General features: G+C 43.5%; 3 protein-coding genes across 10 annotated transcripts in view; 2 read left to right on the top strand and 1 right to left on the bottom strand.

The window, feature by feature from the left end:
• The window catches only part of LOC309341012 (uncharacterized protein), a 188,440-nt gene that overhangs the window by 134,538 nt on the left and 29,703 nt on the right, over window positions 1-24,199 (bottom strand). The gene's annotated exons all lie outside the window — the stretch shown is intronic.
• The window catches only part of LOC309340953 (uncharacterized protein), a 233,778-nt gene that overhangs the window by 161 nt on the left and 209,418 nt on the right, over window positions 1-24,199 (top strand). For 2 of the 8 annotated variants that reach the window (XM_081860244.1, XM_081860250.1), the window contains exons 2-3: window positions 1,143-1,635; window positions 1,828-1,921. The exons of 2 other annotated variants lie outside the window; for them this stretch is intronic. In XM_081860244.1, the coding sequence (XP_081716370.1) occupies window positions 1,234-1,635; window positions 1,828-1,921 (496 nt within the window). In that variant the 5' untranslated portion in view covers window positions 1,143-1,233. The remainder of the gene's footprint in view (window positions 1-1,142; window positions 1,636-1,827; window positions 1,922-24,199) is intronic. 4 more of the 8 variants (XM_081860247.1, XM_081860246.1, XM_081860248.1 and 1 more) reach the window with 4 other exon arrangements.
• On the top strand, window positions 9,215-12,444 carry LOC309340593 (uncharacterized protein; the record flags this gene model as incomplete). Its single annotated transcript, XM_081859479.1, has 2 exons — window positions 9,215-9,278; window positions 10,984-12,444. 2 exons carry the CDS (start codon window positions 9,215-9,217, stop codon window positions 12,240-12,242), a joined length of 1,323 nt encoding a protein of 440 aa, XP_081715605.1. The 3' UTR covers window positions 12,243-12,444.

Raw genomic sequence — 24,199 nt, forward strand, 5'->3', positions numbered from 1 at the left:
TGATCTGCTCCTGCGGGGGGGGGACCCCAAGTCAGGGGGGAGGAGAGGGTCCTGCCAGGGAGGGGCCAGGGCTGCCACGCTCTCCTTCCTGCAGATCAGAGGATCCCAAACTCATTTGGCCCTCCGCCCCCCCCCTTTCAGAAAAAACGACTCCCCCGAAATCTCCCTTCTTCAAACAAAGGAGTCCCATTGCACAACAGAGGAAACATGTGCAAATGGTTTTCCAAAGCTGGACGAGGAGGTGGACTAGCCCCCCCCCCCAAAAAAAAGGTGGGAGAGAAAGGCCAGGAGTAAAGAGAGGGACCCCAGCCCAGAGTCTGGCTGCTGCATTGGGGACCAGTTTCCCAGTGTCTCCCAGGGCAGCTCCCCACGGAGGCCACTGCAGCCATCCCCTCGCCCCCAGAGCAGGGCATCCCAGGACCACATCCTCTCTCTCCCAAAGGGATTGTTGCTGGAAAACCAGCCGAGCCAGAAATGGGCGCTGCTACTCACTGAGCCTCCAGGGACCTTGGCATCAATGGCTGTGTGTGTGTTCAGCCATCTAAGAGAATAATAATAATAATAATAATAATAATAATAGATTACCCGGCTAAATTGCAAGGGATATGTCTTTGGCCCCACCCACTTGGCCCTCAGGGGGTTGGCCAGATATGTACCTGGCCCTCAGAGCAAAGAAAAAGGGACCCCACCCCAGGAGTCTGTCTGGAGAGCGGCAGAGAGTCCATGTGCAAGAAAAGGAGACAGAAGCAGGGGAGTGGGGGGTGAGGGTGGAGGTGGAGCAACTCCTGAGGACCCCCGGGTGAGGACCCCCACTAGAGCCAAGCATCCATTTATCACAAGATACAAATGACTCCCTCGTCAGTCAGTTCAGACTTCACGCATTGACTGGAAAGCAGCAGAAACCAGGTTGATTAATCTCCCTGAAATCCCTTCCGTTGCCTCCACAATTTGCATTGCTAGAAGGCTAGAGACATATTTCTTCTCCTCTTACTCCTCTTTCCCCAAAAAAAGATAGCCAATGGTCTGGGATGTGGTGCAGTCCAGCCCTAGTTCCCAGCAAGACTCATCCATGCTCCCACAAGGAATCTTTTTCTTCTCCTGACCTACAAATTCTGTAACAGAACAATGTATTTGCTTTGTAGGATTTGCTAGAGCTTCTCATTTAGACGGCCAGAACTTGGTAGAAGACCAAAGGGTTCCTTCCGATCTCTCAGAGACTTCCTGAGAGCACAGATGGATGAGCAAGACCCAGCTGGCCCTGAAGAAGGAAGAGGCCATGCCATCCAAACTGGGAGCAGTGGGGGATTCTGGGAAAACTGTGTGCAGAAGATCCATGGTGAGGAGGACACCCTCCGCTCAGAGGTGCAGAGCCAACAGTTGAGGCAGTTCTGCTGCCAGGAGGCCAAAGGACCTCGAGAGGTTTGCAGCCGACTCTACCACCTTTGCCACCAGTGGCTGAAGCCAGAAAGGCACACGAAAGCTGAGATGCTGGACCTGGTGATCTTGGAGCAGTTCCTGGCTATTCTTCCACCGGAGATGGAGAGCTGGGTGAGGGACTGTGGAGCGGAGACCAGTTCCCAGGCGGTGGCCCTGGCCGAAGGTTTCCTCCTGAGTCAGGCAGAGGAGAGAAAGCAGGTGAGAGAGACTTTCCTCTGGATAGTCCCAAGGGGCTCCAAACAGGACAGAGAACATCCCATCATGCTCTAATGTTGGCCCATCCTTTTTCTGGGAATGAGATCTAACACCCTTAAAGCTTCTCTTTTTGTCATCTCTTTCTAACATTTTTTGCCATTCATTCTCTGTTTTGAATATTTGTTGCTCTTTCAGAAAAGGGATCATTTTGCAGAAATGGACCTGGATTCCTGTGAGGCAGAGAGGCCTCCGTTGGACACCAGAGAGAGGCCACTGGGTAAGGAGGAAGGTGGTTTTCCTCCATTCGGTCTCGTTCTGTTGGTTTCCCAACTCATCTGAGCATTCTTTTCATCTTGTTTTGGGGCGGGGGAGACAGTTGGGAACAAGGGTTCAGAGGAAGGGAGATGCATTTCTGCACAAACAAACATATGAAATGGGCACAAACATCAAAATGCACTCAGCAAGTAAGTCTTTCTCAAAGGCCCATCTGTAGTTCGAGATGCCCTGTTTCCCCTGTGAGAGAAGCAGGCACGCCTGGCATCCTGCTTACCTTTTCTCTCTTGCAGGTGGCAGAAGGATGCCGGCAAGACCTCCTGATCTGCCTTTTCATGGGGGCAGAAGGGAAGCAGCGGCTGTGGAACCAGATCAGGTCAGGGGAAGCTGCCTTGTGGGGACAGAGGCCGAGGGATGGAGCAATGTCATGGACTGGTTGGGCACAGAGGAATGGTGGGAGGAAGCAGCCGGGGAACCAGGAAGGGAAGATGGCTCAGAACCCAAGGAGTGGAGGTGGAGGAAGGATGAGCGGTCAGAGGGGGAAGCCTGGGAAGAGGAGGTGTCAGAAGCTGAAGGGGTTGTAAGGATCAGGTGAGATTGCTATGAGGAATTATAACAAATATAGAGTAAGCCATCTGTGTCAGCAATGAAAGCATTGCATTGACTGGGTTTAAACTATTTTGATATGATTCTTGATCAATCTACACCTCTGCATCTCTGGCCATTTCCTCTGCTGGCCATTTCTCTTGTCATGTACACAGCCCAGTTGCTTAGACAGGCAGGCATCCTGGGCCATAAAGATAGTGGGCAAGTTTCTTTGATGTAGGATGTTAATCTTAGGGCCAGGAAGCAGATCTCACATGAAGGTGATAATGATTGCTGTCCTCCTGGCCATCCTTATCATAGGTATTGCTTGTTTATCACCTCCGGGGTTGCCAAATGTCTTATTTGTAGTTCTGTTCTTTGTTTACCCCGTGCTTAATTAGTTATGGTGGTTTAACTTTCTCCCCACGTGGGTTTGTGGAAATGCTCAGAAGAAATCTGATTGGTTCTTACGAACACTCTGTAAAAAGTTCTTTTGTGAATAAAAACTGCCTGGGTCAGGGGTGCACACGGACAGGCACATTGAGACACGATTATACACACCCTTCCCAGAGCAATGGATCCAAACTACAAGAAAGAAGATTCCACCTAAACATTAGGAAGAACTTCCTGACAGTAAGAGCTGTTTGACAGTGGAATTTGCTGCCAAGGAGTGTGGTGGAGTCCCCTTCTTTGGAGGTCTTTAAGCAGAGGCTTGACAACCATATGTCATGAGTGCTCTGATGGTGTTTCCTGCTTGGCAGGGGGTTGGACTTGATGGCCCTTGTGGTCTCTTCCAACTCTATGAGTCTATGAGTCTTGCTGATTCAAGTCTCTGTGTGTATTCTTATTAATCAGAGTTCAATCCTTCCTTTACTTTGTGAACGCAACAAGGGGTAACAGGGCTTAGTGAGCTGGGAGACTCTGTGGCAGAATGCAGTCCCGAACCAGAGGCAGAAGAGGAAGGAGGCAAGTGGGAGGAGGGAGGTCGAGAGGCAGAGATGAGTCAGGAGGAGGAGCCACCAGGGGCTCCTCTCCATCCGCCAGAATCCACCCTCCCTGCTTGTCTCTCAGAGCCAGGAGACCCCCTGCAATGCAGGAATCTCTGCTAGATCATACAAGACAGATGAACATCCAAATTATTATCTTATTTCTTATTTCTTATTATCTTATTTCTAGACTGATCACTGAAAGCAAAAATTGGTTTCTAAGCAGTGGACAAATGAGAACAAATAGTGGTCTGGAGTCACCTAACCAGCCCCATCCGCTGCAAAATGGGGCCTGCCCCCATTCCTCCCCTCCCCCTCTCCATGCCCCAATGAACCCCTTGAATTTGGCTCCAGGGCATTGGGAAGGAACCTTCCCAGAACAGCACAGGAGGAGAGGAAAAAGTGGATCCTTCCATCTGCCCATCTGAGTAGGCAGAATGACTTGGAAAACACAAGGTGGAGTACCAACTATTTGCACAAAGACGAATACCCATAACTAAAAGGCAGAATAAAATAAGCACCCATAATTAAAATGTGCTGCAAAACTATCCTATTGAAACAACGCCGCAATTTACAGGAAGGAAACAACAGAGCATTGTGTAGCAGATCATATTTCTGCTGTCTCAGAGGAGGACATTTCCCTTTTTCTTTTAGGGTCCAGTCTTTTTTGAAGATGTGGCCGTTCGTTTCACAGACGAGGAGTGGGCGTTCCTGGATCCTGACCAGAGAGCTCTGCATAAGGACGTCATGGAGGAGACTCATGGGATCGTGGCCTCTCTTGGTAAGCCTCCCTGTGGGATCGTCCTATCTGCCTGGAAATTCAAATAATACCTCTCTGTGACCAACCTCATCTATTTTCACAGAGCTCAACCGTGGCCCCTATAACACCTGGGAACATAACACCCCCCACAATATACAGTAACTTACAGTTTTTTCTTTGAACAATCTTCCTCAAATTATTCCTTTTTCTTCCATGATTGGGCTGGCCTGAACTGTTAGTTTCTGTGTGTTGCCACTGTGCAGTGCTCTTGGAGTCACAAGACTCTGTTTACATTCCAGAGACATTCCAGACTGTTGTAAGTCTCACGGAAGACAAGAGATGGATGTGATGTTACTGGTTTCCTGTTCCTTTGTTTTTCAGTTGCTCTCTGCTCTCACAGAGAGAGGATGTATTTTTTTTCTGTCTGCATAGCTTAGCAATAAAACTCTTAGCATGTAGCTCATATTTCTCGTCCTTCCCTGTGCTGGATACTCTGCGTAATGGGGGGAAACGTGCCTGGAGTCTTATCAGAGGCTCAGGTCGCTAATTATCTTTGGAGGGTAATCCGAAGGCTCGACTGGAGGAGTCGCTTGATCGAACGCAACTCTGACAAGAACTGCCCAGGCCATCTTAAATGTCAGCTTCATAATTGTTAGGAAAGATAAGTTGTGAAGTTTAGAGCTTACAAGGTTAACAGCTCAGAATGTCCTGCATCTGGGGAGGAGCTTTCATAACAACCGGGAAAGCTGTTTCTTCTTTCTGACTTTCGCTTTCTGCTGAGACAAGGAAGACGCAATGTCTGCATCTTCCGATGGTTTATCTTGCTGTACATACAATAAAGCTTTCTAGTCTAGAGGGGAAAAAAAATAATTCCTTCCAGTAGCACCTTAAAGACCAACTAAGTTAGTTCTTGGTATGAGCTTTCGTGTGCATGCACACTTCTTCAGATACACTGAAACAGAAGTCACCAGACCCTTCTATATAGTGAGAAGGTGGGGAGGGGTATTACTCAGAAGGGTGGTGGGAATGGGTATCCGTGTTAAGTCTGGTAGTAGTATTATTGTGGGTTAGGAGTTGTTTAAGATTGGGTGGCTGTCTGTAGGCAATGAAAGGTCTTCCTCCCAGAGCTTGAGAAAGAGAACTGTCATTGTCCAGGAGAGTTTGTAGATCTCTGATGATGCGTTGTACTGTTTTAACTTGGGAGCTGTATGTGATGACTAGAGGTGTTCTGTTATTTTCTTTTTTGGGTCTGTCTTGCAGCAAGTTCTCTCTGGGTATCAGTCTGGCTCTGTTGATCTGTTGTCTAACTTCATCTGCTGGGTATTTTAGTTCTAAAAAGGTTTGCTGTAGATCTCTTAGGTGAGAGTCTCTGTCTGTAGACAGAGAGACAGAGACTCTCACCTACAGACAGAGACTCTCACCTAAGAGATCTACAGCAAACCTTTTTAGAACTAAAATACCCAGCAGATGAAGTTAGACAACAGATCAACAGAGCCAGACTGGGAGGAAGACCTTTCATTGCCTACAGACAGCCACCCAATCTTAAACAACTCCAAACGCACAATAATACTACTACCAGACTTAACATGGACACTGGCACCAGAGCCTGCAACAAACCCAGATGCCAACTTTGCTGCCACATACACCCGGACAACACCATTACTGGCCCCAACAACATCACACATACCATCTCGGGACTATTTAATTGCTCATCGTCTAACATTGTGTATGCCATCAAATGCCAACAGTGTCCTTCAGCTCTCTATATTGGACAAACAGGCCAAACCTTACGCCAAAGGATAAACGGACATAAATCTGACATCAGGAATCACAAGACAGAGAAACCAGTAGGAGAACACTTCAATCTCCCAGGACATTCTATACAAGATCTCAAAGTAGCTGTTCTATTACAAAGGAATTTCAGAAATAGACTGGAAAGAGAAGCTGCTGAATTGCAACTTATTACCAAACTTAAAACCATGGAGAGACCTGGTCTGAACAAAGACATTGGATTCTTATCTCATTATACATGACAAAGCCATTTTTCACCTTCTCACCCCTTGCTTTTTCCTGTAAGACCTATTGCAGTCGTTAAGAGTCGTCAACAGGCTCATCACAGCTATCTGCCAATCACCCATTCCCACCACCCTTCTGAGTAATACCCCTCCCCACCTTCTCACTATATAGAAGGGTCTGGTGACTTCTGTTTCAGTGTATCTGAAGAAGTGTGCATGCACACGAAAGCTCATACCAAGAACTAACTCAGTTGGTCTTTAAGGTGCTACTGGAAGGAATTTTTTTATTTTGTTTTGACTATGGCAGACCAACACGGCTACCTATCTGTAACTAGTCTAGAGGAAGAGCAGTGTATTGGACTCTGTGTTCTGCAAGCTCCCGCACACAAGCAGCACTCGCTGTGCCGCTCTGCTACAAGTCCGGGAATTCTGGAGCTGTGGAAACGTACCAGACACCACATAAGTAGCTTCAGGTTTTCTGTTTTTGTATTTGCTCCTGTCAGTCTTGGGTTGATCAAAGAAATGACTGACAATGGAGATGGAGGGGATGCCATGGTTGGGCCAAACAAATTTCATCTCAGAGAAGAGCTAGACTTATTGAATCTCAGGTAGTAGTAGCAGTGATGATGATGATGATGATGATGATTTACAAACTTAATCTTTTCCAGAACAGGATTGCTCTTAAATTGATGTAACACTGTAGTAATATTTTTTCTTTATACCCTGCCCATTTGGCTGGGTTGCCCAAGCCACTCTGGGCCGCTTCCAACACATATATAAACATGAAACATAAATAATAATCTGATCCCATATAAAAAGAACATTAACTTTAAAGTGAACTTCTCCTAGTGGCCAAAATTGTGGAAACCTTTTGTGAAAAGTGTATTTCTGAGGTTTGATGGCTCATAACACCCCTTTTGTGTGGAGTAATACCATAAAATTATATAGCAATGGAAAGATAATTTAATGAAGAATGTAATGCAATGAATTTTATGAAGGAGTATTTATTAGAACAGCAGTCATAAAGAAAAAACGTGAAACCTTTGGTAACCATTGGTAACCTTTAGCTTTAATTACGGCCTTACAATGCCTTCCCATGAAGTGAACCAAGTTTTTAGTTCTGCAGCTGTAATAAAGTGAAACCAAGATTAAATTATTGCCTCTGTTAATTGGGCTTTATTGCTTGGTTGTTTCTGACTAACAAGTTTCTTTAGTCAGCTCCATAGATTTTTGATTGGGTTAAAGTTTGGGCTATTCCCAGCCCATTCCAGCAGTGAAATATCTTTATCTTGAAAGCACCTTTTGTACACAGCAGCAACATGACATGGAGCGGAATCCTGTTGAAGTATAAAATAGAATGTGTGTGTGTGTGTGTGTGTGTGTGTGTGCGCGCGCGCTTCAGTATCTGGGAAAAGATCACCTGAGGAACGCTTCAGTTTGGGCGCAAGTATTTCATTTATGCATTTTAGGGCATTAATGACGTACATTTTGCCCACACCTTTTGCTGCCATACAACCCCAGATCAAAACACTATCTGGGTGTTTCACGGTCTGTGTAATGCAAGTAGGATGTAAATCTTCTCTTATTCTTCTTGCGAATTTCATGCCATCACTACCAAGCAAGGAGATTTGGGTCTCATTGCTCCAAATAACACTGTTCCACTGTTCTGCTGTCTAGTTAACATGGGTTTAATCTTTTCTTTTTTTAATTTTTTTTAATAGATATTTATTAGAGTTTCCAATTTAATACAAAAAACTGAAATACAAAAATACAAAAATACACAATCAAAAAAGAAAAAACAAAACAAAACAAAACAAATATAGTCTCCAAAACTTATTTCTATTACCTTGTTTCTCGAACCTCCTCTCACCTCCCCCTTTTGTATTCCAGTTTGAATCTTAACTCAGCAAATCCTTATTATAACTTATTTATAACTTATTTTAGCTTATTACTCCACTTTTACTTTACAGCTGGTAACCACTTAATTTCTAAGTCAGTTCTTGGTATTACCTTGGTGCTACTGGAAGGAATTTGTTTTGTTTTGACTATGGCAGACCAACACGGCTACCTATCTGTCACTTAATTTCTGTCCAACAACATTCTAACATTCATTAATTTTGCAATATTTCTGCAAATAATCTTTAAATTTCCTCCAGTCTTCTTCCGCCGACTCTTTTCCCTGGTCTCGGATTCTGCCAGTCATTTCTGCCAATCCCATATAGTCGATAATCTTCATCTGCCATTCTTCCAGAGTGGGTAAATCTTGTGTCTTCCAATATTTCGCAATCAGTATTCTTGCTGCTGTTGTTGCATACATAAAGAAGGTTCTGTCCTTCTTTGGCACCAATTGGCCGACCATGCCCAGAAGAAAGGCCTCTGGTGTCTTCAAGAAAGTGTACTTAAGTACTTTTTTCAATTCATTATATATCATTTCCCAGAAGGCCTTAATCCTTGGGCAAGTCCACCAAAGGTGAAAGAATGTGCCTTCAGTCTCTTTACACTTCCAACATTTATTATCAGGCAAATGATAAATTTTTGCAAGCTTGACTGGAGTTATGTACCACCTATAAATCATTTTCATAACATTCTCTCTTAAGGCATTACATGCCGTAAATTTCAAACCGGTGTTCCATAACTGTTCCCAGTCAGCAAACATAATGTTGTGTCCAACGTCTTGTGCCCATTTAATCATAACAGACTTCACAGTTTCATCCTGAGTGTTCCATTTCAACAGCAAGTTATACATCTTAGACAGATTCTTAGTTTTAGGTTCTAACAATTCTGTTTCTAATTTCGATTTTTCCACCTGGAATCCGATTTTTTTGTCCATTTTATAAACCTCCATTATCTGATAATAATGAAGCCAATTTCGTACTTTACTCTTTAATTTCTCAAAACCCTGCAATTTCCATTTGTCTCCCTCTTGTTCCAAGATCTCACAATATTTTGGCCAATTGGACTCCATGTTAAGTCTTTTAAAAGCTTTAGCTTCCATCGGTGACAACCACCTTGGGGTTTTATTTTCCAGTAAATCTTTGTATCTTATCCAAACATTAAATAGTGCTTTCCTGACAATATGATTTTTAAACATTTTATGAACCTTAACCTTGTCATACCATAAATATGCATGCCACCCAAAGGCATTATTAAAACCTTCCAAGTCCAAAATGTCTGTGTTCTCAAGAATCAGCCAGTCTTTCAACTGTGGATGGTTTCAGAACTCACAGGGTTAAGGAGTTCTGGGTGACGTCTCTCCATTCCTGACGCGTGACTAGAGGAAGTGGCTTTACTCCACTGCCTGTTTGTCTCTGCTTCTTTGTGGGACGGAAGCAGCCATGAGCGCTCGGAGTCCCGGGAAAAACCAAGAGAGGTCTTTTTATTGTTTTACTGCTTGAATAAACACTGAGATATAAACACACTAATGTCTCAGTGTGTTTGATCTTTTAAACACCGAGGAGCAACAGCACGCTGTGTTTTTACTCTGCAATTGTGACGAACGGAGGATCGAAGCAGCGAGAGGGAAGCGTGCCAGGCTGCAGTTTGATTAAGCTACGGCTAATTGGGGTCCAATCCAATTAGCTACGCCACGCCTTAATATCAACCAGCAAAAAGCTGCTGATTCGTAATAGAGCAAAGCCCCTCCTTTCCTTTACATCAGTTAAAATCTTAAATTTTATTCTGGGCTTTTAGAAATTTAGAAATATCTTTCTGCCACTTCTTGAAACAGTCCATTTTCTCCACAATTTGCAATGTTTGGAACAGAAATAACATTCTAGGCAATACATTCATTTTTATAACTGCAATTCGGCCCAACAAGGAAAGCTTCAAATTTGACCATATTTCTAAATCTCTTTTCACTTCTGACCAGCATTTTTCATAATTATCTTTAAATAGGTTCACCCATGGGTTTAATCTTTTCAACCTTTGCTTGAGAGATAACAATGGCTTTTCCCTTAGAATTCTAACATTTAGACCAGTCCTTGCACTCAACTTCACATTACATTGTACCATGTCATCTTGTATCCATCCAGATGATTTTCTTCTGTCATGTAGGGACAGTCTCTCCATTCTTCGATTGTCACTTGCCTTTGTGACTTTTCCTGCCTTTTCTGGTCTGATTTTGGAATGACTGAGTCTCCTTATACCTCTTCAAAAATATAGAAATGCCAGCTTTGGTTATGTTTTTTCCTAATCTTTCATCACTTTCTTCATAACCGTAGCCTTGTTCACTTAATAGTACAATTTTACATCGCTTTCTGGTTGACAAGTTAACTCTTTGTGCCGTTTCTATAATTTTATTGTTTTACAAGAACACAAAATCCAACCAACTAGATAGCAATCACACAAGACACTAACAAAAGTCAACCTAAGCAAGTTGTGCTTCCTTTTTCTGATTATTTGGCTATAACATTAGATAGAATATGGGTAAATGAACAAATTTTGTTGAATTGCATTCTTGATGAAATTATCTTTCCGTTGATATATAATTTTATGACATTAGTCCAAAAGAAGGTGTTATGAGCCATCAAACCTCTGAAATACACTCCAAAGGTCTTCCACAATTTTGACCACTACTGTATATGAAACAAAGCATCAGTCAACAACTCAGCAGAATCTCATAATAAATATGTTGGTTAATGACAAACAACAAAGGTAATGAACACCTCCCCAAATCCCTTCAGTTCTTCTCCATTTGTTCCTGAGGCTCTAATCCCTTTTGTCTCCATTGCAGACTGTGATGAATCGGAAATCAAGAACGACAGTGACCACGACAATATCCCCAGAGAGGAGAGGCCACGTAAAAATTTGGAGTGTGATGAAAGCTGCAGACAGAGCTCCCATTCCACTTCCCATCAACAAAATATATTTGGGAAGAAACCCTATCAGTGTGTGGAATGTGGAAAGAGCTTCACTCATAGCTCCAAACTCACTTCCCATCAAAGAATTCATACAGGGGAGAAACCCTATCAGTGTGTGGAATGTGGAAAGAGCTTCAGAAAGAGCTCCTATCTCATTTCCCATCAAAGAATTCATACTGGGGAAAAACCCTATCAGTGTGTGGAATGTGGAAAGAGCTTCACTGAAAACTCCAAACTCACTTCTCATCAAAGAATTCATTCAGGGGAGAAACCCTATCTTTGTGTGGAATGTGGAAAGAGCTTCAGACGGAGCCCTGATCTCACTTCCCATCAAAGAATTCATACAGGGGAGAAACCCTATCTTTGTGTGGAATGTGGAAAGAGTTTCAGTAACAGCCACAATCTCACGTCCCATCAAAGAATTCATACAGGGGAGAAACCCTATCAGTGTGTGGAATGTGGAAAGAGCTTCAGTCACAGGCAAAGTCTCACTTCCCATCAAAGAATTCATACAGGGGAGAAACCCTATCAGTGTGTGGAATGTGGAAAGAGCTTCAGTCACAGCCACAATCTCAATTTCCATCAAAAAATTCATACAGGGGAGAAACCCTATCAGTGTGTGGAATGTGGAAAGAGCTACAGGAGGAACTCCGATCTCACTTCCCATCAAAGAATTCATACAGGGGAGAAACCCTATCAGTGCATGGAATGTGGAAAGAACTTCAGTAACAGCCAAAGTCTCACTTCCCATCAAAGAATTCATACAGGGGAAAAACCCTATCAGTGTGTGGAATGTGGAAAGAGCTTCAGTCGCAGCCACAGTCTCACTTCCCATAAAAGAATTCATACAGGGGAGAAACCCTATCAGTGTGTGGAATGTGGAAAGAGCTTCAGTAGGAGCACCGATCTCACTTCCCATCAGAGAATTCATACAGGGGAGAAACCCTATCAGTGTGTGGAATGTGGAAAGAGCTTCATGAAGAGCTCCAATCTCACTTCCCATCAAAGAATTCATACAGGGGAGAAACCCTATCAGTGTGCGGAATGTGGAAAGTGCTTCTGGAGGAGCTCCGATCTCACTTCCCATCAGAGAATCCATACAAAGGTCGGAAAAAACATTATACAGCTTTAGGAGCCAGACAAATCCACACCTTTATAAGCAGGCCTTTGGCTGATTGACATCTAATGCCCTTTTAACATGTGGTGTTTTGTGTTATTATATTGTGTTTTTATGTTGTAACATTCCTGAGGCCTGTGGGTGTAGGGAATAGGCAACAACTCTTAAATGCCTAGAGGACTTTGCCCTCCCCCCAATAAAATATTTGAGGAGGCCACACCCCAGGTTTTTTTTTGTTTTTTCCCAACACAACCTTTTATTCTTCCACAACTTGCCATACAATTTTTCTTTTGATTTTCCCTCTTAAAATAAATAAATAAATAAATAAATAAATAAATAAATGTGCAAAGGTCATGAGAAAAACAAAATACAAGAAAATACAAACATGGACAGGTCCCATCTTTGCAGGCCAAACACAAAAGTTGCTTTGAAGCAGGGTTTCCCAAACTTGGGTCCCCAGAAGCTCCCGGACCACAGTTCCCCTCATCTCTCCCCATTGGTCCTGCCAGCTAGGAATGATGGGAGTTGTAGTCCAAAAACAGCTGGAGACCCAAGTTTGCTTTAAAGGGAAGGTAGACTGGCTCTGTGACACTCTCTGCTGGCTAATTGGAATTTATAGATCCCAAAACTGAAGTTTATTGGCACTTCAACCTCTAGGGAGCTTCTAGGTGCTTTCTGCACCACCTAGAGTACCCACAGAATTGTGACTTCTACTGGCAAAGACAAAAAGCCCAGGAAAAACCTGGAAAGGGCCATACCAAATGGACACAGGTAGGGGAGATGAAATGCTAGAAGTGTTCTCCAGGGCAAGGGAAGCTGCTGGGCTCAAAATTTTACTTTTTTTAAAGTCACTGCCATTATAGGCATTGCCATTCAAATGGTGTGCATGCATCATGTGATTGATTGTGCAAGGAGGGCCTTACCTGGCCCCCCACCAATACTTTATTCAAGTCAGCATCACTGCTTGAGAAGTTCAGGATGTCTGAATTCAGGGGTCAGAACACCCATGGAGACAAGTTACGTGAAAGATAGCAAGTAGAATGCGCTGAGTTCAAAAATGCTGAGATCATTCAGTCAGCTCTGGGTAGGCTGTTGTATCTGTCCCAATGGAGCAGACCGGACATTGCTTTTGCTACCAATCTGCTCAGCAGGGAAGCTACAAACCGCAGTGTGAGTGCCTGGAATGGTATCAAGAGGGTGCTGCGTATCTGCAGGATACCAAGGATTTCTGTCTCAAGCTGTCAGCTAAGGGTGACCTCAAGCTGATGTTCTGGAGAGATAGCGATTGGGCAAATCTGGCTAACAGGAAACCCGTATCTGGGATGGTGGTAAGTTTTGGGGACTCTTTGGTTGGGTGGATGTCCCGGTGTCCTGGTCCCGGGGGTTAATCAAGAGCCAAGGTCCAAGTCCAGCCCATGGTTGATGAAGCAATATGAAGGCAGTCCATAAAAGTTGAAGCTGGGTGCAGGGCAGGGTTCAGGCAGGGACTGACAACCACCAATGTTGTTCCCGCAACTTGGGACTGGGGCTGGCTGGCTTTTATATGTCCCAAGGCATAGGGTGGCCCTGATCCTCAGATGACTCGCCTCTCCTGGCCTGGAGGCGAGCACTTCACCTGCAGGAACTTAGTTCCCTCTGCCTCTCTGCCCTGAGCCTCTGCAGCTCAGGAGAGGCTGGAGGGTTACCGGACCCAGAGGCAATCCCAGCTTCCTCTGACGGGGCTGAGAGTGGAGCACCTGCAGGCAATGGGTCCTCCATCACCTCAGGAGCCAGAGCAGACTCAGCTGGTGCCTGCACCTGAGGATCCAGCACAGGTGGGGACCCTTCAGGCTCATGCCCCAGCCCTGGCTCAGCTGGTCCTGGAGGTGGGGAATCCTGTGCAGGCTGGGATTCCTCAGGTTCAGCATCTGAATCCAAATCCCAGGCCATCACACCTGGAAGCAAAGTCTCATTGCGCTTTCCTTTACTGAAGCTGAATTCAGTGTGCTGTCTGAGCTTTGCAGGGAATTGGAATTCTATATTTGTTTGGTTCAAGAAATCTGCAGATTGTTGTTTGCCCGTCGCGGTGTGGGAGGACAATCAACCCTGTCTGAAGTTGGCAGAGTCTGGGCAGTTTAAGGCCAGAACCAAACACCTAGATATCCGTTTCCAGAATATGTTTCAGAGTATCCAGTTAGGTTTGGTGAGATTGCAGTACTGTTCAAGCCAGAAGAACCTGGCAGATGGGTTCATGAAACCTTGAGCTTTCAGTGTCATGGGGAGTTCTGTAAAGGTCTGTTTTTGGGGTAAGTGGTGAAACTTATGAGCCCCCAGCAGTGCAGGACGAGACGGGGTGTGATGGGGAATCAGAGCTTACAGGGTTAACAGCTCAGAACCCATCGTCCTGCCTGTTCTGGGGAGGAGCTGTCTCCAACTTCTGGAGAAGCTGTTTCTTTGTTCTGTCTGACTTTCGCTTTTGCTGCTGAACAAGGAAGCAAGATGCCTGCTGTCTTGGATGTTTTGTTTCTTTTTACTGTTCTGCTGTAAATAAAGCTGTTAGTTTAGAAGAACAGCGTGTGGACTCTATCTTCTGCAAGCTTACACACCAAGCGGCTAGCGCTGTGCACACTCTGCTACAAGTACAGAAAGCTGAATGGAACACAGGGAAGTGTGCCAGACTCCACAACACTTTGCACCTCCAAGGAGTCTTCACCCAACTGGTGGATCGGACCCTTCTTGGTGTAAATTGGGGGAACCAGTTCCATCTTCCACAAAGGTTTGCCTTAGCCTTTGTACTGGAACAAAGTCTGTGGCCCCGATTCCTGGGCCCATAACCATCTAAGGATCATCCTACTCACATGTAGGACTCTGGCAGGGACACATGCCCGACTGGCAGTGAGCACTCAGGGCTGATTTCCTTCAGAATGGAGAGGTTTGATCTTCTTGCAGTCCATGGGACTCTCAAGGGACTCCTCCAGCACCATAATTTGAAAGCATCAATTCTTCGAAATAGTACCTCGGGATAAAAACGTTGCTTCAGGATGAGAACAGAAATTGTGCTTTGGTGGGGCGGCGGCAGCGGGAGGCCCCATTAGCTAAAGTGGTGCTTCAGGTTAAGAACAGTTTCAGGTTAAGAACGGACCTCTGGAACGAATTAAGTACTTAACCCGAGGTACCACTGTACCATTTTTACATTTATTTTAAAAAAGGTTGATTTTTAAGTCATGTCAGTGTGTGAGCAAATACTCCACATCTGCCAAACTTTCAGGAGCAGGACTAAGGGGTGAAATGAATACTCCCCCCCAGATCCCCAAAGTTTGAGGGAAAGGGTCTATCTCCCTTCTTCTTATCAGTTATTTCCACCTAAGAAATGGGAAGAAAGCAGGTGCTCATGTTAAGTGCTGGATTTGTTGGGGTTGAGATTAATGAGCTGACGATGGTATGATTTGTCAGCAATGAATATTATTTGTTTTTATCTGGAAGTGAAGTTACATTTGAAACAATACAGAAGTAGTCAAAGGGAATTACCTAGGAAGTCTTTTATTCAGTCTCACCTGCAATCATGTGTGCTAAACACACAGAAACACATAATGTGAAATAACTCCAAATAACACTCAACACATGCAAGCAGATTAATGGAATAGTACACATGATTTCCCCACTGTCTTTTTAAAAAACATTGTTTTTATTTATTTTCATGGTACAGAGATAAATTTTGAGAAAGCAATAGTTACAACAGTAAACAACAAATAACATGTCCTGATGAAATTGCAGACTTTCATCTTGACATGTTAAAGTTTCATTTGATTATTTTAAAAGATCATGCAATATTTTCTCATGAGTGATGGGTGCAACAGTCTTGACAATATATGTATTCAATAAACATTTGCCACCTGTTATAAAAGGAATATGGCATGTGTAGCCCTAGCTTCTTGATTTCCCCAGGCCAACAAAATTTAAGGTACTGAAATTGTGATGTCCAGAACTGAACACAGTATTCTGGGTGGGGCCTGACCAAGGCAGAAGAAAGTGGTACTATTCCTGCCCTTGATCTGATTCTGACTTCTGCCACATTGGCCTCCGCTCCCCGTTTGGTGTCGTCTGCAAATGTGATGAGCATTCCCTCAGTTCCTTCATCCAAGTCATTTATAAAGATGTTGAACAACATCGGGCCCAGGACAGAACCCTGCAGCACCCCTCTTGTCACTTTGCCCCAGGATGATGAGGAACCATGAAGGAGTCCTCTTTGGGTTCGGTCAGTGGAATCCACCTAACAGTTACCTCGTTCAGCCTCATGTTAACAGCTTCCTCACACAAAGATCACGGGGGACTTTGTCAAAAGCCTTACTGAAATCAAGATGCACTATTTCAACAGCTGCCCCCTGACCAACAAAGTTTGTAACTCCATCCAAAGAAAGAGGAGGAGAGATTTCCCTGGCTTTACTTGTTTTTGGGAAAGCCATGCTTTCATCCTATATGTTTATATTGTGAAATCTTCAGATGAAGGGCACATAAATTTTAAAAATGATAATAAGTAATGATATTGACAAGCTGGAACATGTGCAAAGAAAGGCGGTTTATCTATTTATTTAATTTGTATACCATCGACCCAGTGGTACCAACTGGAATAAAATATTGGGGGGGGGGGCATGTAAGGCCTGCCTTGCACAATCAATGACATGATGCATGTGCGTCATTGGAATGTCAATGTGTACCAACTGAGGGGTGACCCCCTCAAATATTTTAATGGGCCTAACAATGATAACTTCAAATTTGACCATATTTCTAAATCCTTTTTCACTTCCATCCAACATTTTTCATAGTTATCCTTAAATAAATTCACATTCTTAGCAGTCATATTAACCCCTAGGTATTTCACTTTCTTAACCAATGTTAATCCTGTCTCCTTCTGAAACCTCTCTCTCTCAGTCACTGTTAGATTTTTCTCTAAAACTCTTAGATGATCAATTTTTGTTTTTTTCCCAAATAGCATGAAGTAAGGAGTGTTGCCTACTGTGCTATTGTACACTCTGTTAAAAGTATAATTCGCATACAGTGCAGCCTCAGCCCAAAACCGCTGTGGAAGTCCAGAATCAAACAGCAAAGCAGCAATGGCTTCCTGTAATGTTCGAAATTTTCTTTCGGCAACTGCATTCTCCTGTGGTGAATAGGGATTGGTAAGTCTATGAACTATACCTTTCCTTTTTAACCACGTCTCCAGCGTGTGGTTCACATATTCCCCACCACAATCTGATTGTATTTTATGCACCCTGGTGTCAAATTTACATTCGACTTCTTCAATCCAATCCACCAGGATGGAAGCTGCTTGTGATTTTTCTTTCAGAAAGAAAACCCAACTAGCCCTTGAAAAATCATCCACCAAAATTTGCATAAATCTCGCACCTCCAAGCGATTTGACTGGCATAGGGCCACACACGTCTGTGTGCACAAGTTCAAAGGGTTTCTTGCTTACTCTATCAGATCTAGGATAGTTACATGTCTTAACCTTAGCATGTTTACAAGCACAACAATCCAGAAAATTTGGACAGGGTTTAATGTTACACTCCTCAGCTAAATCTGGCATCTTGCTTACATACTTAAAGCATATATGAGCTAACCTTCTGTGTAGTAGATGTGCACAACCTGTATGAGGAGCGTTATTTACACACTTAGCTTGCGCTTCACCTGTTGAACATCTACCTGCTGCTAACTGCTCTTCATCCAAAACAAAAAGCCCATCCTCACAGGGAATTTTAACTAGCTCCTTCCCCTGTTTCGAAATGGTGCACACATCTTTTTCAAACTCAACCTTAAAACCACTTTTTACCAGGCATGACACACTCAAAAGTCCATTCTTCATTCCTGGGAGAACGAAAACAGGAAGGTTAGTTTGCAAACAATTAACATAAATTGTGCCTTTAAGGTTCATTTCTCGTTTACTATTGTCTGCTATAGTCACAGTTTTTGCAACTGGCAATGTCTTGCAGTTCATCAAGCTGCCACTAGATGTCGCTGGAACTAAACTGTGACTTGCTCCACTGTCAATTATCCACTTCAAGGTTTGTTGGCTCCTATTAGGACTCTGTTGTGCTGCCATTGCAGATAGTCCCTTATCAGCACCTGCTCCCCCTCTGGATCGTTGATTCTTGTAGTTCTCACTTCGTCTTCCCCTGTAGCTCCGGAAACTGACCTTGGACTGTTGAAATTCCTGTTGCTTTTCTGGACACTTTGCTATCAAATGAAACCTGCTGCCACATCGAAAACATGACTTGCTGGCCATAGCAGACACTTGTGAGGCTTCCTTACAGCTCTGCCTGCTAGTTCCCCCACGCTGGGAATTATCTGAACACCCAACCCTTGGGGTATTTGAATTATCAATATGTTTTCGATGATGTTGATATTCTTGCTCACACAATCTACCAGTCACATAATTCATATTCAGCTGGTCCTCTGGCAAAACTTGTAAAGTTAGTACTAAGTTTTCAAACCCTGCATGCAGACTGCTAAGCAGAGTATAAACTTTAATATTTTCAGGAAAATTTACACCTAGAGATGACAGTCGGTTGAAATACTCAGTCATCTGTGACGTGTGTTCAACCACACTATCCCCTGGCTTCAGTTTCAACTCATACAAAGCACGTATAATGTTCACCTTCTCTCCGGGCGTGGCTCTATGGTGAATTCACCTAAGAGCTTCCCAAATTTCAAATGCAGACCTTAAATTTTCCACATGAGGTAATTGGGAATCGTCTATCGATACCATCAACATGCATCTAGCTTTAGGGTCCATTTTATCATGTCCCCTGTTCTGAGCATGTGCAGCAGCCTGTTGCTCTGCTGTGGCATCTGCTGCAACAGCCACAAACGGCTTTCGCCTCTGGACATAGTCAGCCCACACTTCTTTGGCTTCCAACCAGACTTGAGCCCTCTTAGACCACTGCACGTAATTAGCAGAGTTCAACTTTGTAAAGGGAACCTGGAAATTTTCCACTGCCATTCTTAGGGTCGGCTGCTACTCCCTCTGTGTGCCCTTGCTTCTCTTTCCCCTTGGGATTTGTCTTACTCACTTTTCAGACGCCTCCAGCCTCCTCTGAAGCCTTTTAAACTTTTCCCCCTCCGTCTCTTCACTAGCAACCTACCACCGTCCTCTGTTTTTATTAACAAAACAAAAACACAACGGGAGGTCAAGCTAGCCTTTTGCAGCTAATGAAGCTGTAAATCTTCACTTATGCAGCTCTCTCAACTTTCTGCAGCCTCTCAGTTCCTTTAAGAGCTGGATTTACGACCAAGCCGGTCTTCTCTCATCCGAAAGCTGCTTTCACTTTCTCTGCACACAATACAGCTGTAGAAACGTAGAAGGATCCATAACCTAAGAGAGTCTGTGTACTGGTCCAGTAAACGCTTCCACTGCGCAACCAGCATCAGTTCTCTTTGCAGAGCATTAATTAAGACCAGTGCAGAGATTCTTGTTGCAGTACAAGCTTCAGAGTCTCAGCAGCAAAGAAATAACGACACAGGGAAGCCTGTCTTTCCAAAGACAGGTTTATTGCAGAAAGATAACAGAAACACCTCCGGAGCTTTCAGACATTTTTGCTTCACGCCCCCAAAGGCAGAGAAAACAAACACTCTTTATATACTGAGCAACTTAACAACTTCACGAGCTTGACTACTTAAAGTCACATGACATTGCTAACTTGCCAGCGTCTTAGGTTTCACACCCTAACAAGTTCTGTTCCGAGGTGTTCAGCTTCCGAGAGTGGAATGTGCACGCCCTCAGGTTGCCATGGCTATCTTCCCGAAGCAGCACTGCTCCTACCGCCCTTTCAGAAGCATCCGACTCCAGCACCATCAGTTGATAATGATCTGCATGGTACAGATACTCCTGCTGCAAACATCTCATTGAGCTTCTTAAACACACGCTGTACCTCCTCCATCCAGGCAAATGGCTTCTTACCTCTCAAACAGTCCATGAGGGGCATGTTGAGTTGTGAGTAGTTGGGCACAAACTTCTGGTAATAGTTAGTGAAGCCCAAGCGCCTCTGCAAGGCCTTCTTTGTCTTGGGCTTCTGCCACTCTAACACCGTCTTCACCTTCACAGGGTCCATTTACACCCCATCAGGAGACACTTGATACCCCCAAAACTCCACTTCTCCAGTTTTATATATTTTTTCCAATTTTACGGGCGTTACGTACCACCTGTACATCATTTTATACATATTTTCCCTGAGTGTTGTGCATGCCGAGAATCTCATACCTTTATTCCATAATGCCTTCCATTTGTCAAACTCTATGTTGTGTCCGAAGTCCATTGCCCATCTCACCATTACCTCGTTTACTTCTTCATCCTTGGTGTCCCATTCAAGTAACAGGCTATAGATTTTCGATAGTTTTGTTTTATTTTCTAGTATTTCAATCTGGAATCTAGATTTTTTCTCACTTATTCCATTCTTTTTATCTTCAGTCCACATAGAATTAATTTGGTGAAATTGGATCCATACTGTCAATTTGTTCTTTATTTCTTCGTCTTGGGCTTCTGCCACTCTAACACCGTCTTCGCAGAGCGCCCCTCGCACGGGGCAGACATCTGCAGCTTGGGGAGCCCTGCAGGACTTCCCCGCAGGGCTCTCCAAGCTGCGGATAGCAGCCTGCTGCCCCACACGGGGGGCGCTCTGCTTCAGAGCGCCCCTCGCGCGGGGCAGACATTCGCAGCTTGGGGAGCCCTGCAGGACTTCCCCACAGGGCTCTCCAAGCTGCGGATAGGGGCCGCAGGCTGCTATCTGCAGCTTGGAGAGCCCTGCGGGGAACTCTTCTGAAGGCTGGCGGGGGAGAAGGGCTTTTCTTCCCACCTCCAGCATTCAGAACAGCCTTCTGAATGTTGGCGGTGGGGAGGAAAAACTTACTCCCACTGCAAGTCTTCAAGACAGGTCCAGGAACAGAGGAGAAGCGCTGCGCGCCTTCCCTTCTGTTCCCAGACCTGTCCTGAAGGCTTGTGGTGGGAGGAGGGCTTTCCTCCCCACCGCCAACATTCAGAAAGCTGTTCTGAATGTTGGCGGTGGGGAGGAAAAACCCTCCTCCCACCGCAAACCCCGGGAACAGAGGAGAAGCGCTGCACACCTTCTCCTCTGTTCCTGGACCTCCCACCGCAAGCCTTCAGGACAGGTCCGGGAACAGAGGAGAAGGCGCGCTGCGCTTCCCCGCTGTCCCCGGAGATTTCCCTATAGGCTTTCATCTTGCGAAGCAAGCCCATAGGGAAATTCATCTTGCGAAGCCGCTAAAAATCGGAAAACCCTTTCGTCTTGCGGGTTTTTCGTTTAGCGAGGCATTCGTCTTGCGGGGCACCACTGTAGAAATAACAGTTTTGGTAATAAACTCATTTTAATCGCCGCCATTGTGCCCGACCAAGAAAGTTTTATTCTATTCCAAGTATCTAAATCCTTCCTTATTTCTTTCCATGTGGTTATGTAATTGTCTTCCATCAAATTTATATTCTTCATCGTTAACCAAATTCCAAGGTATTTTACTTTTTTCGTTACTTTAATACCAGTTTGAGATTCCAGATGGTTTTTTACCTCCTCTTTCACATTTTTAACCATCATTTTAGTTTTTGTTCTATTTATTTATTTTTTATAATATTTTTATTGAGTTTATGAAATACAGGAAAAAAAAGAATAAAAGACAGATATAAGAAATAAAATAGAAAAGTTGCAAATTTCCATATTCTTTTTTTCAGCAAATCTAATGGACTTCCCCGCATCTTCCTAACCCTGCGTTCTCTGTGATACAAAACATCAGCAATTTGTTAACTTATTTCAAAACTTATTGTATCTTTCATTTTATCATGTTACCTAGTTTCCAAAATGTTGTAACCCAAATCTTATACGTTTTAACTTAAACATAATAAAGTTATTTCATTATTCCACCTCTGACTTCTTGTACCTTAATTTTCATAATGTTCTATTTAATTTAAAACCAGATAGTTTTCCAAATTCTTCTAACAAATCTAACACCTTGCTAACACTCCCTTTTGGATCCTCCAAAGACAACATAAGATCGTCAGCATATGCTTTCAATTTATATTCTTTCACTCCGATTTTTATTCCACGTATCTCTGAGGTTTTCCTTATCTTATTTGTAATTGTCTCTAACATCATGATAAACAATAGCGGTGACTGAGGGCACGCCTGCCTTGTACCCTTCGAAATTTCAAAGGGTTCTGTTAAGTTATTATTAATAATTAGTTTAGCACTTTGTTGTGAGTAAATTGCTTTTATTCCTTCAAGGAATGTGCCCTCTATCCCTGTCCTTTCCAAACATTTTATAAGAAAACGCCAGGATACATTGTCGAACGCCTTTTCGGTGTCAATGAACATTAAAGCTGCGGGAATTTCATTTTTGCATTCTAGGTATTCAATAATGTTTATTATATGACTTACATTGTCTTTTATTTGCCTATTAGGTAAAAAACCAGCCTGATCGGTATGGATAAGCTTAACTAAACACTTTTTAAGTCGGGTCGCCATTACGTCTGCGAAGATCTTATAATCATTATTCAATAATGAAATCAGTCTGTAGTTCTTAATAATCAGTCTATCCGAGTCAGGTTTCGGTATCAACGTAATGTATGCTTCTTTCCAGGACGCTGGTATTCTTCCTCCTTCTAAAATCTTGTTCATTACTTCACATAGCACCGGTGTTATAAGTTCTTCTAGGGTTTATAGTACTTGGCCGATAGACCATCTGGGCCTGGGGCTTTCCCCAGTTTCATCCTCTTTATCGCCTCTTTAATTTCCTCTGCTTTTATGGGTTTATTTAGTAGACTTCTTTCCTCTTCCGATATGCTATTAATTCTGTTTTCTTCTAGATATTTTTCTATTTCTATGACGTCTTCTTCTTCTCTTTTATATAGGTTTTCATAGAATTTGAGGAAGCTCTTTTTTATTTCATTAGGGTCCTCCAAGGTTTGTTCTTCTACCTTTATTTTATTAATAACATTTTGTTTTTTCCATTTTCTCAGTTGCCACGCCAGAAACTTTCCAGTTTTGTTTGCCGCTTTGAATTTTTTTTGTCTCATTAACTTAATTTCCCATTCTACCTCTTGATTTATTAATGATGAATATTGTGCTTGTAATATCTTATACAGTTGCTTGTTCCCTTCATCACTCGGTTTTTCTATCAAGTTCTTTTCACATTCTCTCAATTGAGTAATTAGTTCTTTTTTATGTTCTCTCACCTTTCTTCTTTGACTATTTTGTTGTATCAAAAAACCTCTTAGCACTGCCTTACTGGCGTCCCAAACTATGTCCATATTTGTCTCCTTATTGATGTTTAAATCAAAAGTCTTTTAAGGTGTTTTTAGCCTTTTCTATCACTTCTTCTTTTTCAAATAAGTAATCATTCATTCTCCATCTGTACATACCCTGGGTTTTCCAATTTAAGTGTAGTATTATTGGGTTATGATCAGATAGTGTTCTAGGGAGTATCTCACATTTCGACACTCTTATTGTTAATTCTCTTGATACCCATATCTGGTCCAACCTGCTCCAACTTTGCAAGGCCCAGTGCCTCCACCAGGAGTACAACAGACTGGCTCAATGCCAATGGAGAATTTGATAGTAGACTTTACAGAGATGCCTGAGGCAAAAGGTTTTCAGGCTCTTTTGATCTTTGTCGATTCCGTGACAGGCTGGCTGGAAGCATATCCCACGAAAACAGAGAAAGCACAGGAAGTCATTAATCGCCTTTTAACGGAGATCATCCCAAGATTTGGGCTACCAAGATGTACAGGCAGTGATAATGGACCAGCTTTCGTTGCTTCAATAGTGGATGGTGTATGCAAAGCCTTACAAATACAGTGGAAACTGCATGCTGCCTATTGACCTCAAAGTTCTGGCAAAACAGAAAGGATGAGCCGGACTCTTAAAACACAGCTGGCTTAATTATGCCAGGAAACTCATTGCAAGTGGGTGGACTTGTTACCTATAGCCTTGTTTAGA

This window comes from Podarcis erhardii (genome assembly GCF_964252035.2).
Source record: "Podarcis erhardii genome assembly, chromosome: 4".
NCBI classification, from domain to species: domain Eukaryota; kingdom Metazoa; phylum Chordata; class Lepidosauria; order Squamata; family Lacertidae; genus Podarcis; species Podarcis erhardii.